The sequence below is a fragment of the Hyperolius riggenbachi genome, chromosome 6 (assembly GCF_040937935.1).
Source record: "Hyperolius riggenbachi isolate aHypRig1 chromosome 6, aHypRig1.pri, whole genome shotgun sequence".
Classification (NCBI taxonomy): Eukaryota; Metazoa; Chordata; class Amphibia; order Anura; family Hyperoliidae; genus Hyperolius; species Hyperolius riggenbachi.
In genome coordinates, this window is record NC_090651.1 from 200,577,668 (window position 1) to 200,599,348 (window position 21,681).

The 21,681-nt window shown below is 45.6% G+C and overlaps 1 protein-coding gene across 1 annotated transcript in view; it reads right to left on the minus strand.

The window, feature by feature from the left end:
* LOC137522116 (uncharacterized) overlaps nucleotides 1-21,681 on the minus strand; it is a 226,651-nt gene that overhangs the window by 195,702 nt on the left and 9,268 nt on the right. The window contains exons 4-5 of the mRNA XM_068242144.1: nucleotides 16,862-16,933; nucleotides 848-936 (exon numbers count right to left, since the gene is read on the minus strand). Coding sequence (XP_068098245.1) covers nucleotides 848-936; nucleotides 16,862-16,933 — 161 coding nt within the window. The remainder of the gene's footprint in view (nucleotides 1-847; nucleotides 937-16,861; nucleotides 16,934-21,681) is intronic.

The window sequence follows — 21,681 nt, forward strand, 5'->3', positions numbered from 1 at the left end:
GATCAATAAATATACCACAGTTTTTGACGGAAGGTGCACGCTTTTCTTTCTTCTTTGCATATACAGGAATCTCAGCAGTCCTCAGTAGAGCAGCTAATTTGTAAGCACAGGATATTAACCCTATGTCTGAATTCATGAGTTGGGAAGAAGACACACTGCAGATTTATTGCAGGATTTCTATCAGCTGCAACAAATAAATGTTTTTTTCTTTAAGGGCCCGTTTCCACTTGAGCCGCCGGCACTTCCAGGTCTGCGGCTATGCAGACGAATCTCATCAGCCGTGCCATGCATGGCTATGGTATTCGCCGCCTCCTGCACCATTTCGGATGGCAATATTGGCGGAATCGCTAGCGCAAGCGAATCGGCAGGCGGTGCCATTGTACCCTATGGCAGAGTTTCCCCGCGCGATTTGCCCGCGGTGAAACTCAGCAGATTCAGCGAGGAAACCTCGCTGGTGGAAATGGGCCCTAAAGGTTTTTATGCCAATGCTTATCTTTTAGAACAAAAAGGGCTTTCTGAATTCAGGTTCGCTTTTATATGCAGTGAATTCAACAGAAAGAATAAATCACATGCATATTCCCTAGCACAAATTGTTGCCCACTACATAATCAAAGTGAAGTTTTGTCATTCTGCGCTAAATGTTCATTCCTTTGTAGTACATTGCAGTATATGGGCCGTGGAATAAGACTTGCTTGAAGTGTTCTAAAAGACAGATCTAACACAAAATAGGTGCAAAGTGCTTCCAAGACAGGTAGCAATCCAGTGTTTTGCAGTAGTTGGCAGCAACAATTAAAGCAAACACACACACAACCACTGCACATTGATAAGGTAATATTTAGGGAGTCACCTGTGAGTGTTGGGGCACACTTCCACTATTCCCCTGGAAGATGGGCTCTCACCTTCTTCCAGCTCGTAATAGATAGCCAATTCTCCACCCTAAAGCAATAGTAACACAATTAGCTAATATTTAATTGCAGCCATACATTCATGTGTTCCATATTATCCACATTGAAGTTTAACCACTTCACCCCCAAGGGTTTTTACCCTACCGGACTAGAGCAATTTTCACCTGTCAAAGCTCTTCCCTTTCATTTGCCAATAACTTTTTCAATGCTTATCACAACAAAATGATCTATACCTTGTTTTTCCCCCACAGATTAGGCTTTTTGGGGGTGATATTTTTTTCAGCAATTACTTTACTTTCTATGCATTTTAAAGGAAAAACAAGGAAAAAAATGAAAAAATATGCAATTTCTCCAATTCCATCCCCTATAGTTTTAAAATAAACAATGCCACCATACATAAAACCCACACGTTTATCTACCTATTTGTCCTGGTTATCGAAAGGTTTGAATTATGTCCCTAGTACAAAGTATAGTGACAATATATTATTTGGAAATAGAGGTGCATTTTATGTTGTGGTTTTCGTTTTCTCATTGCACACCATCAATGATTCCAAGCCCTTATTAGCAAACATAAGAGTAATACATGGCATACATATATAAAAAACTGAGGCTTTAAAGTAACTATTTATGCATTCTCTTTTCAATTCTGTCACTTTTTTTTTTTTTACAAGTGTTTTATTTTGGTATATGAAAATAACAATTTTATTGCTTCTCATTCAGTTTGCAGCTAAAGAAAATTCAAATATCATAGGCCTCGGATCTCAAACACCCCAAATTCTATTATTTTGCTTGTCACAATTAAAATAATACCCTATATACATAATAGCTTTTTGGCCACGTGTCACAGGAGCCCTGGTGGCTGACCGCAATTGGCCTTCTAAACGGTGCCAGCGCACAGATCGGGCGAACGCTGGTCGCAGTCAATGCGCAGGAACCGCTAAGAATTAGCCGCAGACAAACCAGAAGGGAGCCTGTGAGATACGGGTAATTACAACGTACACACGATTCCAGGGTATCTGCCACCACCACTGGTATGGGCCAGTGGACCCGATTTACTGACTGACTAGTCCTGCGAATAAAACGGTTAAACACACGGTATTCTGTCTAGCCAACAACAAACAAACAAACAGTAGCGTCTCTTCAGAGACCCGGGATCAGTTCTGTGTGTGCTGATAAGCAGGGTAGCGGACAGTGAATGACTTGGATAAAGTCGTTTATTCACAGCAATATAAATAATTAATATATACAGACAATTATTAAAATCAACAATTATTAAAGCAGTAATAGCCAGTATGAAATAAAAAGGGAGAAAAATACTTAGGGTTTGCGGAAATATGTCCTTTTGTGGGAAAATCATCAAGTCCAAGCAAAACGGTTTCAAGTTCTTAAAGTTCTTGGTTTCAGTCAAAGTTCAGCAGAATTCTTTGGTCCAGGTTACAGAAGATGGCCAATCAAGATGGCCGCTAGCCCATGTGTCCTTTGTTTCAGAGCTTACTTCAGTTCAGCAAAATGGCCACCAGCCATGTGTCCTCTGGCTGGCAGCAGAATGTTCTCATATGGATGGAATGGGAGGACTCCAGCCCGCCTGCTGGCTCTGTGCTTTTGATGAAGCTGGTTTGGGGGTGTGGCAATGCCGGCCCCCTCTGAGTTACCAACAAATGACAGTTCATTCCCTCTGAGAGATTTTAGAGCTAAACTTAGGAATTGCTGTAACTCCTGAACCATACACGTTATATTTAGGGGGTAAGAGATTCATACTTGTTGGAAAATACAGATTAATATGACATCAGACACGGCTAAGCCAGCGGGTCAGGCTCCTGAGAAGATTCATATCTCAATACCCGGATGTGCCATCACAATGAATTTCATATCAACCCGATGGCCAGATTTTACCGAACAAGACTATATGAATATCATAGCTGTGCGATATACGGTTTTCGTATACCGACAGGAAATCCTACCACCCATGCTTTCTTATGGCCCGTGCTCGGTGCCGTTGAGTCTGGAGTGGGAGAAGGTTTTGAATAGCCCCCTGCTGGGATTAGCTTCCTGGCTCTCCAAGTTATGAAAGGCTCAGGCTAATTAACATCTAGGTGTCACCTGGTTCCCAGAACAGAAAAGGGAATTCATGCCTCCATGTTATTCTGCCTTCCACAGGGAATAGGTCCAAGCTAATCAACACCTCCCCCCAGGCTCTTACTCAGTTAAGACAAATCCCCCAGCTGTTCCTAGGCAGAGGGAGGCTACACATCAAATCTTGGTTTAACGATTTGTGTTGCAAACCGACCGCAATTGCGTTTTGGCCGACTGGGCGTCGCCCGGCGTCACACCTCCCCCTCCTGACGCTGTGTAGGGGGGTGTCACCAAGACATCCTCCGTAGCAGCCATTGGCGCTGCTGGGTCTAGTTCCCCCTGACACCAGGACAGCCAATCGGCGTTTTGGTGTCGGCTGCCTGCTTTGTGTTGGATCGTAAAGTCGTACTGTTGCAATGACAGGCTCCACCGTAGGAGCTTTCCATTGGTCCCAGCAGTACGGTTTAGCCAACTGAGGGGGTTATGGTCGGTAATGATCGTGAAAGAGCGGCCGTACAGATACGATTGTAGTTTCTGTAGGGCCCACACGATGGCCAGGCACTCCTTTTCAGTTGTGGAGTAGGCTACCTCTCGGGGCAGGAGCTTCCGGCTCAGGTAGAGGATAGGGTGTTCATCTCCCTTTCCATCCACCTGGCTGAGGACTGCGCCAAGACCGTAGTCAGAGGCATCTGTTTGCACAACAAACCGACGACTGAAATCCGGGGCTTGAAGCACAGGGGCACTCGCGAGTGCCTGCTTCAACGCTTGGAAGGCGTTCTCGCAAGCGGGGGTCCAGCTAACAACCTTGGGGTGTTTCTTGCTAGTGGCATCGGTCAGGGGCTTCGCCAGGGTACTATAGGCGGGAACAAATTTCCTATAGTAGCCAGCGGTCCCCAGGAACGCCTGGACCTGCCTTTTCGTGATAGGCCGAGGCCATGCCAGGATGGCGTCAACCTTTCCGTGTCAGGTTTCAGGGTGTTACCCCCCACCCGGTGACCTAAGTACTGCACCTCAGTCATACCAATCTGACACTTACTCGGCTTAACTGTCAGATTGGCTGCGGCCAGCCTCTCTAGTACCTGGGACAGGTGTTTGAGGTGTTCCTCCCAGGTGGGGCTGAACACCGCAATGTCATCCAAGTACGCTACAGCGAACCCTTGCAGTCCCTCCAGCAGGTCGTTTATGGCCCGCTGAAACGTGGCAGGAGCGTTCTTCATCCCAAAGGGCATCATCGTGAACTCGAAGAGGCCAAAAGGGGTGATGAAGGCCGACTTCTGCCTCGCGTCAGGTGCAATTGGTATCTGCCAGTACCCCCGGCTCAGATCCATGATTAATAGGTACCTGGCGGACGCCAGCATATCCAACAACTCATCGATGCGAGGCGTAGGGTAGGCGTCTGTAGTGGTGATGGCGTTCAACTTGGTCCTGTCATGGTGGGCCTTCAGCATGTTGACATGAAAGCTTTTTTGTTTCCTGCCTCCCATGTTCACCAGATATGTCAGAGGGTTGGACCATTGCACTATAGTGTAGGGTCCCTCCCAGGCCGCTTGCAGCTTGTTCTGCCTTACTGGAAGAAGGGCATACACTTTGTCACCTACTTCAAATGACCTCTCTCCAGCAGTGCGGTCATACCAGAGTTTTTGTTTGGCCTGAGCCTGGGCCATGTTTTCCGTTACCATTTCCGTGAGGGACTCCATCTTGTCCCTGAACTTGAGAACGTAATCAACTACAGAGACATCTGTGGGGTCCCCCTTGCCCACCCACGTCTCCCGCATCAATTGTAGGGGTCCTCGGACATTCCTACCATACAGGAGCTCGAACGGGGAGAACCCGGTAGATTCCTGCAGCACCTCCCTGTATGCAAACAAAAGATGAGGCAGGTATCGTTCCCAGTCCCCACCTTGCGACTCAACAAACGTGGTCAGCATTTGCTTCAGCGACCCGTTGAACCTTTCACACAGTCCATTGGTCTGCAGGTGGTAGGGACTGGAGACAAGGTGCGTCATCTGTATCTTTTTGCACAGGGCCTCCATGAGTCCGGACATAAACTGGGTTCCCTGATCAGAGAGCATCTCCGCAGGGAACCCGACTCGGGAGAAAATGTTAAGTAGCGCATCGGCTACCTTGTCCGCCCTCAGGGAGGAAAGTGCCATGGCCTCAGGATAGCGGGTGGCGTAATCCACCACCGTCAGGATGTACCTTTTGCCACTGCTGCTGGGAGTGGGCAATGGTCCAATTATGTCGACTGCCACTCTGTGAAAAGGCTCACCTATGATTGGCAGTGGACACAAGGGAGCTTTGCGGGGATTCCCAGCCCTTTTTACCTTTTGGCATATGGTACATGAGCGGCAGTAGTTCGTCACATCTATCCGCATTCGAGGCCAGTAGAAATGTCCCCGGATACGATCAAGTGTCCTGTGGATCCCCAAGTGCCTGGCCAGGGGAATGTCATGTGCGGACTTCAGCACATGCCCCCGGAAGGCACTAGGTACCACAAGCAACTTGGTACCCATCCTCATTTCACCTTCGGTGGGGTGTACAGGCTCACTGTACAACTTCCCACCTTCCCAGTATACCTTGAACGTAGCCTCGTCTGTGAGGGGCTCAGAAGCCTGTCTTTTGAGGGCCTCGAGGCTAGGGTCAGTCTGGAGTGCTTGCACAAATGCAGCACTCTCACTCTCAGCCAGCTGGCCCGTGGCATATGAGGTTAGTGGCTGGAGGGTACCATCCCTGTGGTCAGAGGAGGGGGAGGAGGCCGGAACCTCCTCCACCTGTTCTGAGCCCAGGTTCTGAGCAGTACGGCTGCGTGTTACCGCTAGCACGGGTATACCTTCAGAATGGCACATATTGGCATTACCTACATCATTGTTACAAGCATTAATAACAGTAACAGGAACATTTTCATCACAGACAGTTTGTACATCAAACACAGGTTCCCTTGAACTGGGCACGTTCAACCCACCTCCCCCTGTTCTTGCCCCTGGGTGCAAAGTACCTGGGTGTGGGCAGAGAGTCCATCTCTGTCCTGGCATTCCACAGGGCTTGGTGCAGGTTCATAGTACGACACCAGCGTGCCCAAGTCGGTCCCCAGCAACACAGGGACCGGCAGTTGGTCCAGGATCCCAACAACCTTCTCGTGGACCCCCACCCCCCAGTCGATGGACACCCGAGCTTGGGCAATGTGAGAAAGAGTGCCCCCCACTCCAGTGAGGGTGAGGTACTGGTCAGGAATGATGGCCTCTGCTGGGACAAGGTGTGCACGCACCAGAGTGACATCTGCTCCGGTGTCACGGAAACCAGTGACAAGCTGGTCATTCACAGTAACCAGCTGGTGATTGCTTGTGATGGGGGAGTTCCCTGCCCCCTTGGCAAACATCAGGTTGGATGCGGCTCCTGGTTGGGGTACACTGGCGGGTGGTGTCTGCCGCGGGCGAGGTGTGGGTGGTCCAGGTGCTGGGGTGGTCTGCCTCCGCTCCGGACAGGTGAACTTCATGTGTCCCGTCTTGTGGCAGTAGTGACAGGTGACCTCTCCAGGGGCTGCAGCCCTGGGTGCAGAAGCTGTGCTGGGTGGCCTCTGTGGCTGACGGCTCACAGGGGCAGGAGAGTCTGCCGAGGTATTGGGCTGACCTCCTCTCCAGCTGGATGGGACAGTTCTGCGTGCATCAGCCACCCGGGTAGTTGCAAAAGTCTCAGCAAGGTCTGCAGCGACAGTTGCTGAAGCCGGCTTGCGTTCTAGCACAAACTGTCGTACATCAGCAGGGCAAATGTTCAGAAATTGTTCCAGGACTATCAAGTCCTCCAGGACATCATAAGACCCTTTGGTGAGGCCTAGAGTCCACTGGCGGAGTGTGGTGAGCAAGCTGCTGACCACATCTCGGTACGAGTCAGAAGACTTTTTCTGCCAGGCCCTGAACTTTTTCCGATAGGCTTCTGGCGTCAGCTGGTACTTAGTAATGATAGCGTCTTTTATAGCAGCATAATCATTATCCTTCTCCGCAGGCAATTCTGCGAAGGCATCAAGCGCTTTGTAGCGCAGCAAAGGTGTCAGATGTCTGGCCCACTGGTCTTGGGACAGACGATACTGACGGCATGCTTTTTCAAAAGACCACAAAAACAAGTCAATGTCTGTGTCTTTCTCAATATTAGCAAATTTAAATTTTGCACTTACGGGTGCTGCAGCTCCTTCAGCAGGGAGGCTGGGCGGTGAACTCCAGCTGGCCTGTTGAACCTTTGCCATGTTGAGCTCATGCTGTCGTTGGCGTTCCCGCTCAGCGGCATCCCTCTCCGCGTGGCGTTCTGCAGCAGCAGCCTTGCGTTCTGCAGATTGGCGCTCTCGTTCCTCTCGTGCTTCCATGTACTGCATGTACTGGCCAGTTCCGGGCGAGTACTGTCAGAAACTCTGGGATTGGGGTCCATACTGACAGTCTCTGCCGTAGCCGTTAGTGCAGGGCCTTAAGGATGCACAACCTCTGTACGGTCAGGATTCTCAGTCTCTGGTTCCCCTCGATTGTCAGATGGGCTGGTATCCACTTCAGTGGACACTCCCGGCTCCCGCAGTTGCTGGGCATCCCATCTGGACAAGTCTGCTATCAGGTCCTTTTTTTTCCTGCAGAGGCTGTCAATGCCCCTCTCTTCGCAAAGATTTTCCAGGTCTGCTAGGCACATGTTCTGGTAGTTCCCGGACATTTCCACGCCAAATAAAATAAAACTTTTGGGGAGGGGTACTGGCTACACAGTCTCTCTGTATATATAAAAAATATATTGCCTTCCAGCTACACCAACGAATTAGTTTGTTTCTTGATAGCGCTAGTGCTATCTTAGATACTTTCAGCACAACACAGGTCCCAACCGCTGCCTAACACTGTCACAGGAGCCCTGGTGGCTGACCGCAATTGGCCTTCTAAACGGTGCCAGCGCACAGATCGGGCGAACTCTGGTCGCAGTCAATGCGCAGGAACCGCTAAGAATTAGCCGCAGACAAACCAGAAGGGAGCCTGTGAGATACGGGTAATTACAACGTACACACGATTCCAGGGTATCTGCCACCACCACTGGTATGGGCCAGTGGACCCGATTTACTGACTGACTAGTCCTGCGAATAAAACGGTTAAACACACGGTATTCTGTCTAGCCAACAACAAACAAACTAACAGTAGCGTCTCTTCAGAGACCCGGGATCAGTTCTGTGTGTGCTGATAAGCAGGGTAGCAGACAGTGAATGACTTGGATAAAGTCGTTTATTCACAGCAATATAAATAATTAATATATACAGACAATTATTAAAATCAACAATTATTAAAGCAGTAATAGCCAGTATGAAATAAAAAGGGAGAAAAATACTTAGGGTTTGCGGAAATATGTCCTTTTGTGGGAAAATCATCAAGTCCAAGCAAAACGGTTTCAAGTTCTTAAAGTTCTTGGTTTCAGTCAAAGTTCAGCAGAATTCTTTGGTCCAGGTTACAGAAGATGGCCAATCAAGATGGCCGCTAGCCCATGTGTCCTTTGTTTCAGAGCTTACTTCAGTTCAGCAAAATGGCCACCAGCCATGTGTCCTCTGGCTGGCAGCAGAATGTTCTCATATGGATGGAATGGGAGGACTCCAGCCCGCCTGCTGGCTCTGTGCTTTTGATGAAGCTGGTTTGGGGGTGTGGCAATGCCGGCCCCCTCTGAGTTACCAACAAATGACAGTTCATTCCCTCTGAGAGATTTTAGAGCTAAACTTAGGAATTGCTGTAACTCCTGAACCATACACATTATATTTAGGGGGGTAAGAGATTCATACTTGTTGGAAAATACAGATTAATATGACATCAGACATGGCTTAGCCAGCGGGTCAGGCTCCTGAAAAGATTCATATCTCAATACCCGGATGTGCCATCACAATGAATTTCATATCAACCCGATGGCCAGATTTTACCGAACAAGACTATATGAATATCATAGCTGTGCGATATACGGTTTTCGTATACCGACAGGAAATCCTACCACCCATGCTTTCTTATGGCCCGTGCTCGGTGCCGTTGAGTCTGGAGTGGGAGAAGGTTTTGAATAGCCCCCTGCTGGGATTAGCTTCCTGGCTCTCCAAGTTATGAAAGGCTCAGGCTAATTAACATCTAGGTGTCACCTGGTTCCCAGAACAGAAAAGGGAATTCATGCCTCCATGTTATTCTGCCTTCCACAGGGAATAGGTCCAAGCTAATTAACACCTCCCACCAGGCTCTTACTCAGTTAAGACAAATCCCCCAGCTGTTCCTAGGCAGAGGGAGGCTACACATCAAATCTTGGTTTAACGATTTGTGTTGCAAACCGACCGCAAATGCGTTTTGGCCGACTGGGCGTCGCCCGGCGTCACACCACGCAATACACACTTAACCATTTTCAAGACCATTTTTGCACCAAAAGAAATACAGTCATTATTTCTTAGAAAAGCCCATGGAGTGTCTGAACAGTCAAGAAAAGCCATAAATGTCACCATTCTGAAAACTAGAGACCTGGGCCTACTCAGATATACATATATTTTAACATTTGTACTTATATTTTGTATCATTTGTACTTATGCGGTTTTGCTAAAATCAACAAGGGCGAAAAGGGATAATTTGCATATTCAGAACAAGGGCGAAAAGGGATAATTTGCATATTCAGTAGTAGTGCATTGTGGGTAACCACAAATGTTCACTTATACCTGAATTATTGCAAATTTCCTTCTGTTTTAAGAAGGCAAATTACAACAAGCTTTGCTTTTTTTAGTAGGAGGGCTTTTTGGTTCCTTTTATCCCCCTATACATTCCTAGTAGTTTGGGTCACAGCTGCTTGGTTACTCTGAAAAAAAAACTGCGAAAAAAATGCCATTTTCAAAGTTAAGGTACAATAGTTTGGCACACAAGAAATTCGAATGACTTAGGCCTCAACTCTCAAACACCCTAAATTTTATTCTCTCGCTTGTCACAGTTAAAATGATACCCTATGTACACAGACAGCTTTTTGGCCATGCAATACACTGTTAACCATGAGCAGCATCAGTTGATTTTTCAAGGCCATTGTTTTCACCAAAAGTAATACAGTGATTTTTTCTTAGCAAAGCCCATGGATTGTCTGAACAGTCAAGAGAAGCCATAAATGTCACCATTCTGAAAACTAGAGACCCAGGCCTACTCAGATATACAGTGGCTTGCAAATGTATTCGGCCCCCTTGAAGTTTTCCACATTTTGTCACATTACTGCCACAAACATGAATCAATTGTATTGGAATTCCACGTGTAAGACCAATACAAAGTGGTGTACACAAGTGGAACGAAAATCATACATGATTCCAAACATTTTTACAAATCAATAACTGCAAAGTGGGGTGTGCGTAATTATTCAGCCCCCTTTGGTCTGAGTGCAGTCAGTTGCCCATAGACATTGCCTGATGAGTGCTAATGACTAAATAGAGTGCACCTGTGTGTAATCTAATGTCAGTACAAATACAGCTGCTCTGTGACGGCCTCAGAGGTTGTCTAAGAGAATCTTGGGAGCAACAACACCATGAAGTCCAAAGAACACACCAGACAGGTCAGGGATAAAGTTATTGAGAAATTTAAAGCAGGCTTAGGCTACAAAAAGATTTCCAAAGCCTTGAACATCCCACTGAGCACTGTTCAAGCGATCATTCAGAAACGGAAGGAGTATGGCACAACTGTAAACCTACCAAGACAAGGCCGTCCACCTAAACTCACAGGCTGAACAAGGAGAGCGTTGGTCAGAAATGCAGTCAAGAGGCCCATGGTGACTCTGGACGAGCTGCAGAGATCTACAGCTCAAGTGGGGGAATCTGTCCCATAGGACAACTATTAGTCATGCACTGCACAAAGTTGTCTCTTATGGAAGAGTTACAAGAAGAAAGCCACTGTTAACAGAAAAGCATAAGAAGTCCCGTTTGCAGTTTGCCACAAGCCATGTGGGGGACACAGCAAACATGTGGAAGAAGGTGCTCTGGTCGGATGAGACCAAAATGGAACTTTTGGCCAAAATGCAAAACGCTATGTGTGGCAGAAAACTAACACTGCACATCACTCAGAACACACCATCCCCACTGTCAAATATCGTGGTGGCAGCTTCATGCTCTGGGGTTGCTTCTCATCAGCAGGGACAGGGAAGCTGGTCAGAGTTGATGGGAAGATGGATGGTGCCAAATACACGGCAATCATAGAAGAAAACCTCTTGGAGCCTGCAAAAGACTTAAGACTGGGGCAGAGGTTCACCTTCCAGCAGGACAACGACCCTAAACATAAAGCCAGGGCAACAATGGAATGGTTTAAAACAAAACATATCCATGTGTTAGAATGGCCCAGTCAAAGTCCAGATCTAAATCCAATCAAAAATCTGTGGCAAGATCTGAAAACTGCTGTTCACAAACGCTGTCCATCTAATCTTACTGAGCTGGAGCTGTTTTGCAAAGAAGAATGGGCAAGGATTTCAGTCTCTAGATGTGCAAAGCTGGTAGAGACATACCCTAAAAGACTGGCAGCTGTAATTACAGCAAAAGGTGGTTCTACATAATATTGACTCAGGGGGCTGAATAATTACGCACACCCCACTTTGCAGTTATTGATTTGTAAAAATACTTTTGCAAGCCACTGTACATATATTTTAACATTTGTACTCATGCGGTTTTGCTGTAATTGTACCACAACTTTGAAAATTGTATTTTTTTTTACAGTTGTACACTGGCACAAAAAATAATTAAATTACATAGGCCTCATCTCTCAAACCCCAGAACTTCTATTCTCTCCCTTGTCAGGGCTAAAATCCTAACCTATATACATAATCAGTTAGGTTTTTGGGCACATGACAGACGGTAAACTACCAGTAGCGCAAAAGGCCCTTTTTTTTCACCAAATGTATGGGGCGCTATTCCACTTGAGCAGCGCGCGTCTGCGAGACGCGAGCCGGCTCTTCCAGGTCTGCGGGGAAAGCAGACGAATCCCATCAGCCGTGCCATGCACGGCTACGGGATCCGCAGCCTCCCACGCCGATTTGGATGAAAAAAACGGCCAAATCGCTAGCGGTAGCGATTCGGCTGGCGTTACCATTGCACCCTATTGCAAAGTTTCCCCGTACTATTCACCTGCGGGGAAACACCGCAGATTCGCAACGGTTTCCGCTCAAGTGGAAACACGCCCTAACAATGTAATTCTTTCTTATCAAAGGCCCTGGAGTGACAGAACATTTGATACATTTCATTAATGTTACTATTCTGAAAACTAGAATGGGATCATCCTGTGCATGCGCAGTACGATATTTTCTCCTACTGCGCAAGCGCAATACACTCACGGAGGTGGGAGCATGATTGACACTGCGGGACCAGTGGATCATTCCAGGACGTTGCGGGTACAGGGCGGCTGCAGGGGGCTGGTAGAAGCCCCAGGTAAGTGAAACGCTTTTCAATGTTTAGTTAAGGTTCCCTTTAGGCAGGGAACACACTAGATGCATTTGTGCACGTTTTGCCACGGATGGCAAAACACGCACGATTCTACAGTGCACACGCACCTGCAGCAGCACATGCACGCTCCCGCATGTGCTCTTTAAGGCAGGGAACACACTTGTAGGGCCGTTTGCCCCTGCGATTCCCGGGGCTCCGTCGTTAATGTTTAACGCAAATGTTTTCCCGTGAACATTTATGCATTTGCGGCATCATGTACTTAATGCAAATGTGTGCATAATGCAGAAAAAAGCAGAAAGCTGTGCAATTTAAAAACTCACAAAGGTTAAGGTTCCCTTTAGGCAAGGAACACACTAGACGCATTTGTGCATGCTTTGCCATGGACTGCAAAATGTGCACCCGCACATGCACTTTAAAGAGGAGCTGTTAGGTATAAGGTCTCAGAGAAAATAAACACATATATCAGTAGCTAAATATTGGCTGTACTTACATTACATATGCATTGCACTGTCCACGTTTGGATTTCACAGAATTTGTATATAGTATATGCAGAGATAGATGCTCCTGACAGCTCATGGCAGGCTCCATGTTTTTCTGTCAAATGTGTCGTCATGTCCTGCCTGCTTCCTGATCACAGAAAAGCTGGTACTGAATAACACAGTGTGCAGTGAATATTAATGAGCCATGTGGCTAGGAACAATAGCTGACTCCTGCAGTGTACTCTGCCCGGAGATTTATCAGTGCTACACGCTGGACTGATTACAAGCTGCTGTAACGTCTCATTAGCAGCCGAGGGGAGGGCCCCAGAATGCTTTGCAGTATAGTATGCGGCTTGCGTCCTCTTGGGTCTAATTAGCTTTTCTGATAAGCACACATCAAAGGTAAGAGAGATTTTTATCTTCACTAATGGCTTTCTGGCTTCCTTTTAAACTGTGTAACACAGGAGAATAGAGGTTTAAATTAGCTTCTGCAGCCTGACAGTTACTCTTTAAGGCAGGGAACATACTTGCAGCCAAAAAAACCAGCAGATTTTGGCGGTTAATGGAAAAATCCGTTTACATGATATAAACACCAAATTTTCAGGGTATGTTAAGTAGAACAGTGAGAACAAGAGGCAATTTTTTTTTCAAAAGACCTTATAGTTTTTGAGAAAATCGATTTTAAACACTGGACGTTTTAAAACGTCCATTGGTCCATTAACAGGGAAAAACTGAACGTTTTAATACTAGTGGTGGTCCAGTAGTGGTTAAGGTACTGTTCATAAACTATAATGTTTAAAAGTTTTGGCAGTAGCACAAATGTGTTTTGCAAAATTTGTGGCTTCTTTTTGTGGTGGCAATTTACATTGTTTTTAGATTATTGTACAGAGAGATCAGATGCCCATTAATTTGTTGCATAATTAGCATAAAAACTTAACTGTATCAGAGAAACTAACTTTCACTGTATTTTGGCACTGACACAAAATGATATACTAAGATCATTTCACTAAAGTCATACCATCACAACAGGTGGAGGTGAAAAAAAGTACAGCTGAATTCACAAAACACGGCCAGATGTGCTTGAAATCATTGCTTTCCTGTGCCACCAATTGTTACCTCCAAAGTCAGGCGGCAGGCAGCCAAAATCGCTTTGCATCCAAGTGTGAGGAAAATTATTGTTAAGAATATTGCATTGGCAAAAAACATTCACCAGATCATCAAGAGCTAAAATGTCAGATGTTCAGTTGTGATGTAGAAGGCTTCAGGACATCCAAGAGCATCCAGCAAGGCCATATACCAATATGTATACGCCGTTGGGAAGTTGGGCGCAAGGTGAGCCAAATGACAGCCCACCCTGCTACTGCTCAAATTTCGGGTGTTGTAAAATACTATTTCCCATCTGAGTTAAAATAATTAAGGGTCCGGCGATCGCTGAAACCCCAAATTACCGACGTACCCCATGCAGTATAGCACTAGTGCTATAGCGGTGCCCAAGTCAGGCGCTACGCAGCTGCTGCCGTGCGCTGAAAGTACCTGCTTCGTCCAGCAAGTGCCAGGACAGAGTCAACTACATAACAGTGTTGACAACAGTACACAGCTTGCTCAGTATTTGGTACTGGGGGGAGGGGGGTTGGGGGAGAATGCATCTGGGCGCACAGTGAGGCAAAGACTTTTGGAAAAGGGCCTTGTGTCAAGGCAGACCATTTCTGGTAATGTTGGTGCCCCAGGCAAACTAGATTTTATCTCCCTCCCCCATCTTGTGAATTGAAATATCATTAATTTTCTTTTCAGGCACCGACATCAAATTGATGGGTTATTTGCAGAAATGATATTGTCCCAAACTCACTGAAAACATTCACTATAGTTGTTATGAGGGTGTGTTGCCACCTTATAAAAACTATTATACTGTTGATGTAGAGCCTGGGTTTTTACAGGTTGGACAAAACAAATACATCTTAATTATCCCATCAATAGCACCTGCCATGCCATTAAGGCCTTCTTTATTAAGTTAATCAGCAATGCCCATTTAGTCACATGAACTGGGCACTTAGGTAGAGTAGTTCATAAAGGGTACCTGAGATGAGTTTAAAGAGAATCTGTATTGTTAAAATCACACAAAAGTAAACATACCAGTGCGTTAGGGGACATCTCCTATTACCATCTGTCACAATTTCGCCGCTCCCCGCCGCATTAAAAGTGGTTAAAAACAGTTTTAAAAAGTTTGTTTATAAACAAACAAAATGGCCACCAAAACAAGAAGTAGGTTGATGTACAGTATGTCCACACATAGAAAATACATCCATACACAAGCAGGCTGTATACAGCCTTCCTTTTGAATCTCAAGAGATCATTTGTGTGTTTCTTTCCCCCTGCATCTCTCATGCACTGAAGTTTCAGGCTGCTCTTTTCTTCCTGCAAACAGCTTTGCCCTTGTCTGTAATTTCTCACTATGTGAAAGCCCAGCCAGCTCAGAGGACGATTTATCCAGCTTGTAAAAGATAAGAGAGAAGCTGCTCTAATCTAAATAACACACAGGCAGTGTGCATAGAGGGGCCTGGAAGGGGGAGTTCATAGCAGAACCACAACACTGAAGAACTTGGCAGCCTTCCAGACACAGGCTGACAAGTCTGACAAGAGAGAGATAAGTTGATTTATTACAGAGATGGTGATAGTAAAACGTGCTGCAGTAAGCCAGAACACATTAGAATAGCTTTTGGAACTTGTAGGATGATAAAAAACAGGACGCAATTTTTGTTACGGAGTCTCTTTAAAGAAATGTATACATACCTCGAGCTTCCTCCAGCCCCCTACAGGCTGATCAGTCCCTCAAAGTCCTCCTGTGTCTCCACTCTGTGCCAGCACAGAACTCTCCGGGCGACGCAAACACGATGAGGGGGGGGGGGGGGGGGGTCAGGGCCGCGCATGCGCACTATGCCCTGGCTGGCTGAATTACTGGGACCCATAGTGGAGGATCCAGGTTGTTGAGAAAGCCGGCGAGGGACCAATCAGCCTAAAGGGGGCTAGAGGAAACCCTGGGTATGTATACATTTTTTCTTTTAACTCATCTCAGGTTTTTTATTTCATATTTACGGCCTTTGATCATCCCATTACCTCCCCCTTTTTCCCCACTGGCCCACAAACATCCCCCCTTCCTGTCCCGCCTTATACAGGTAGCCCAGCTCTGGAAGTACTTACTTGACTCATGCGGATACGCGGCTCCAAGCCTCAGACTCATGAGCCGTCTGTTAGTTTCGGGCTTGTCGGCTGCCGGGAGGAGGACTAGCACAGCCAGCATCCATGTCAGGTAATAATCTGCAGCACACGGCACCGCACTGGTCAGAGTGGGTATCAGCCAGGACAGGAGGGCTGCCTCAGCCTGTTGGGTGTTATTTGAGTGATTTGCCGGATTTCATCTTTGTTTTGGCACTCTGTAATATTATAGGGTGTTCACCTGCCATTTTTTTTTCTTTATTGTTTAGGGTTCTCTCAAACATTTCTACTTTAAGTGTAGTCTGAATAGCACCATCAGATTCAAGTCTGAAAATATGTAAAATTATATATATTTTGGGGAGAAAATGCTGCCAGATTACTTGTATTTTGGAGGGAAAACGCTGCCAGATTATGTGTTTATTTGGAAGGAAAATGCTGACAGATTACATGTACTGTATTTTGGGTGAAATGCTGTCAGATTATATGTATATTGCAGGGAAAAAAATGCCAGATTACATGTATTTTGATTTAAAATAAAGTACAGTACAGTAGTAATTTACTCTGAAACTGCAGTAACCTCAGCGCTGAACTGTCTGATTTATTTTGTTTACTGCTACAGAAGCGATCAGCATGGCAGCCAGGTAACTGGCATTGTTTAAAAGGAAATAAATATGGCAGCCTACATATCCCTCTCACTTGAGGTGTCCTTAACAGCTAACAAAGAGGTGTTTGCAGCTTTCATAAGCAAAGCTCATGTTGCTGGAATCATTTACCTTGAGCTTGAAGAATTTCTGGACCTGAGCCATGTCAAAGCTTTGGTCAGCACATAACATGTCACCAGCAATCTGTAAGATACATCACAGAAGAATACAGTTATTGCTTTAGGCAGATTAGAGAACTCTTATGTACTGCTTGTGGCCTTGGCAGGGCTTTGGTTTTGCTTTTAGTACCTACTAAACACAGAGTTTATGCCAGTTTCTAGAAAGTATATTTTCATTTTCATTATATTCCGGAAGCATACTACCATAGTTGGTTGTTTGACCTCCATCAGCAGTCCTACTGTGTGCAGTTGTGCTGGAGTATTACATGGTAAGCTCTACCAATGGAGGAAATTCTATAAGTAGCTCTGTGTAATATGTTGGCTTTTACTAAATGGTAGATTAAAGCACACTTGAAGTAAGAAAAATATGGAGGCTGACACATTAATTTCTTCTCAAAAACTGCTAATTGGCTGGTTGTCCTGCTCATCCGCTGACTCTCATACTTCTTGCTGATCCTCTGCTTCAATATTTTTAGCCATGAAACTTAGAAGAAGCATGCAGAACTGGAGTTTGACTGGATTTTACTGCATGCTTGTTTCAAGTGCAGACAGTACTGCTGTATGAAAGATCAGCAAGTGCAGACAGTACTGCTGTATGAAAGATCAGCAAGTGCAGACAGTACTGCTGTATGAAAGATCAGCAAGTGCAGACAGTACTGCTGTATGAAAGATCAGCAAGTGCAGACAGTACTGCTGTATGAAAGATCAGCAAGTGCAGACAGTACTGCTGTATGAAAGATCAGCAAGTGCAGACAGTACTGCTGTATGAAAGATCAGCAAGTGCAGACAGTACTGCTGTATGAAAGATCAGCAAGTGCAGACAGTACTGCTGTATGAAAGATCAGCAAGTGCAGACAGTACTGCTGTATGAAAGATCAGCAAGTGCAGCTGTGTGAAAAAAATCCGCAGGATGCCAGACAACTGGTATAGTTTAAAAGAAAATAAGTATTGCAGCCTCATAAACTTATGAGTAACATTAATGGTAAAAGTGATATAGAATGTGGTTTATTCACTCCTCTGGGAGAGTAGTGGGATTTACTTTCTATTTAAGTCTCAGGAGAGCTGCAGCTGCATTCCTTTGTCTCATTTGCATACATAAAAGCTCTCATTTATTAGCTCTTGCAATGCAAAAAAAAAAAAAAAAAAGGCTAGGGCCCCATTACATCTTAATCCATCTCTGAATTTTAGCAATTCAAAAAGTGAAATTCATATGTTATAGATTCATTACAGACATAGTAAAATGTACTTCAAGTTTTTATTTCTTTTCATTACACTGATTATGACTTGCAACTAATGACATGCTCAGCCCAAGAATCATTATCTCTGAAAATGTTTATATTGTGAAAAGTTGGCCTGCTGAAAGGCACCCCCATAGAAAATTTGTATAATGCAGGGGAGGACTGGGACCTTTTGGACTGGAGGGAAAACACCAACTAGAGGCCCATTTTCAAGGCAGCCCCAGCCCAAATGACATCACACACGTGCCCCACGTGCTATATGCCGGTAGTCAGCTAACGTTAACGTAATGTATCCATGCGCACCATGCACATACACTAGCATAAGCTGTGTGCATGCTGACAAAAAACACAAACGGGAAGGAGAGAGTGCACCGAATTAAGACCCTTGTGCAATTGGTATGATGCGCTATCTGTCCCAGGAGAGGACGTCAGAATGTGTGCTCCTGATCCCCAGATAGGTTTAATGCAATGAATGTTTGCATGTCTGCACTATGCATGTTACAGGGCTAAAATGAGGACACCTACGATTACCTGGGTACTTCTCCGCAGTGTAGGTGACTAAGCAAGAGAATGCATTCTTTTGTGAACTAAGACCCCAGCTTTTAACTTAGCTGTAGGCAGGGCCGGCGCTACCATAGAGGCAAAGGGGCAATTGCCCCAGGGCCCCAGAGCTTGTAGGGGCCCCCAGTGGCTACAAGAGGAAAAAAAAAATTTCAAATCGACCTTATAGTTTTTGAGAAAATCGATTTTAAAGTTTCAAAGGAAAGAAAATACACATTTAAAAACCTGCCGAATTTAATGGTTAATAGCAAATCCACCTTAAATGCTACAAACCCTAAATTTGCAGGATATGTTAAGGAGATCATTGGGAATAAGAGGAAAAAAACTATTTTTCAAAAAGACTTTATAGTTTTTGAGAAAATCGATTTTAAAGTTTCGAAGGAAAAAAGTATACTTTTAAATGCGGTAAATGTCACTTTTAGTAGCAAACGGTAGTGTAATTTTACATGCATCAAAAGAAAGAGCAATAAATTTCCTGACGGGGTTTCCTGGGGGTCCATACGCAGCCGCAGCACTTTGGCCAGGGATCGTTATACAGCCGCAATATGGCTGCATGAAGATCCCTGGCATTTTTTCCTATTTTCCCAATTTTTTTTTTAAGTTTAGAGTGTGGGAATTAAAAAAAAAAAATAATTATGTGGGGTCCCCCCTCCTGAAACTTTTTAACCCCTTGTCCCCCATGCAGTCTGGGGTAGCCAGAATGTGGAGCTCCGACCGATTGGGGCTTCACACCCTGATTATACCAGCTGCAAAAAAATGTCCCTTAATGCCGCTTTTTGTTCCGGGGTATCTGTTGGGGGGAGCCCCCCAGGTTTATTTTGCCCTGGGGCCCCATTGTTGCTTAAACCGGCCCTGGCTGTAGGGATAACAGCTGTTCCTGGATGAGTGAATCTATGATGCGCTATCTGTCCCAGGAGAGGTTTGCATGTATGCATTATGCATGTTACAGGTCTAGAGTTAGGACACTAACTTCTGCGCAGTGCAGGTGACTAAGCAAGAGAATGCATTATTTTGTGAAGACTTCGGCTTTTAACTTAGCTGTGGGATAACAGTGGTGCATGGATGAGAGAATCTTTGAATGCATTTGTTTGAACATTTGCAAGCAAATGTGCAAAGGGTTCATTTTTTGATCAGAGAGAGATCAGTCTCTGTATGGGCACCTTACGTCTCTGCATGCAATCTTCTTAATCAAATACTTTGGACAGGAGCAGATGAAGCTTCCTGTGGCAGTGGGTAAATCTTTGCATTGTCGAGGGGGTGGAGCTTCTCGCAACCAGGAGCGGATTTTCGCAGAGCTGAAGGGGGCACCTCTTAAAAATAAAGAAGGGGGGGTGGCTGAGCACCCAGAGCCCCCCTCCCTGCACTTCTATGGCGGTTTGCTTGTTTAGCAGTAGTTTTTCTACTTTTGTTCTCCCTGGTGAGTGATGTGGCTCAGCCTGGCAGTGGCACAGTGTGCTGCTGATGTCTTAAATGTGGTTGGCTGTCACTTTCCATTTTCCAGCTGCTTCTCCTGGTAGGTCTGTCCCCTCCACACTATCCCTCTCTCACTCTCTGGCAGTCTCTGCATCCCCTCCTTTTCTCTGTCTCCCATGTGTAGATGGAGGGGAGGGAGCACAGCCACTACTGTATTACTCTGTTCCAGGCTGCTGGCTGGATCTAAAAATGAATTGTCAGTTGGGAACAGGCAAGATGAATGCGCAGGTGCACTTCCACCTGCCTGCCTCTCTGCAATGAGGGTGAGGGGATTGTTCAGGGTCAGGTGTGCTGGCAATTGTGGCTGGGCCACATAAATGGCAATAGGTAAATAGGCAAAAGGGGGGAAAAAAAGCCAGGACCAGCAGGCCTCCTTGTGGCTGCGGGCTCCATAGCAGCTGCTATGCCTGCTATGGTGATCCCTATGCCACTCCAAAAGCTACCTGAATTCCCCCCCTCCAAAAAATAAATAAATTACAAACCAGTCATCAGAATAGTTTTTGCAATTGCTAGAACTAAAATAAACTTGCTACAAAAATGCCAGGAATGGCTGCTGAAATCACTTTACAAAACACCAGCAAAATTACTGAGCGAATGTGACCAGCGATCTGTAGACAAGACAAACATTAATATTGCACGTTTCTCCTGGCAAGGTGAAAGCACTTGAACTGCAGCACCTAGGGCATGCTAACTAGGGCATGCTCAGTAGGCAACAGCAGTTTTAGGGAGTCTAGCCCAAGAACTCCTAACTGAAAAGGAAGAGCCGAGATTCGAACCCAGGTCAACTGTGTCAGAGGCAGAGCCCTTAATCATTACACTATCCAGCCACTTTATTACACTTTCCAGTCACTCCTGGATAGTGGGCCCAAACCTTAGTGTCCATTACACACATGCTTAACGCCCATAGATACATTTTTAGTGCCTCTGCAAAGTGTGCACAGGTGTCCACTGATGTCCATCAATGGCTCAGTTGCGTTTAGACACTTCGGAAGCCCATAATAATTTGCTTTTATCTCTTGCTTCAGGTGCTGGCACGTAGTTGAACAGTGTATTTGTATTAAGACTGGTACACACCTTGAGTTTTGATTAACCAATTTTACCACCTCCATATAGTATGAGGGTCAACAGAGTTTTGAATACTATGAACAGATTGTGTAGGTAAACTCTCATACTACATGGGGGTTGTATTAATGGTCAGTAATAAGTCAAAATTGAATGTTTGTGCCAGGCTTAAGAGAAGGTCAACCAATATACTGTAATTATGACTGTTTTAAAGAAACTCGTGAGTCTTAAATAATTATTAAAGCTTTTATTACTGTAAAGCACTATAGATAGTGCTAAACCGCCGCATCCCAATGAGGGGTTTATACCCCCAAATCCACTCTTAAAATTTGAGGGGATCGCTTCCTGATGAGGCAGAGCTTAGAGCTGTAGCTCTGCCTCTTAGTGTGTCAATCTCCGCTGATTGCCGCCTCTCCCAATCTGCCTTCACTGAGAGGGG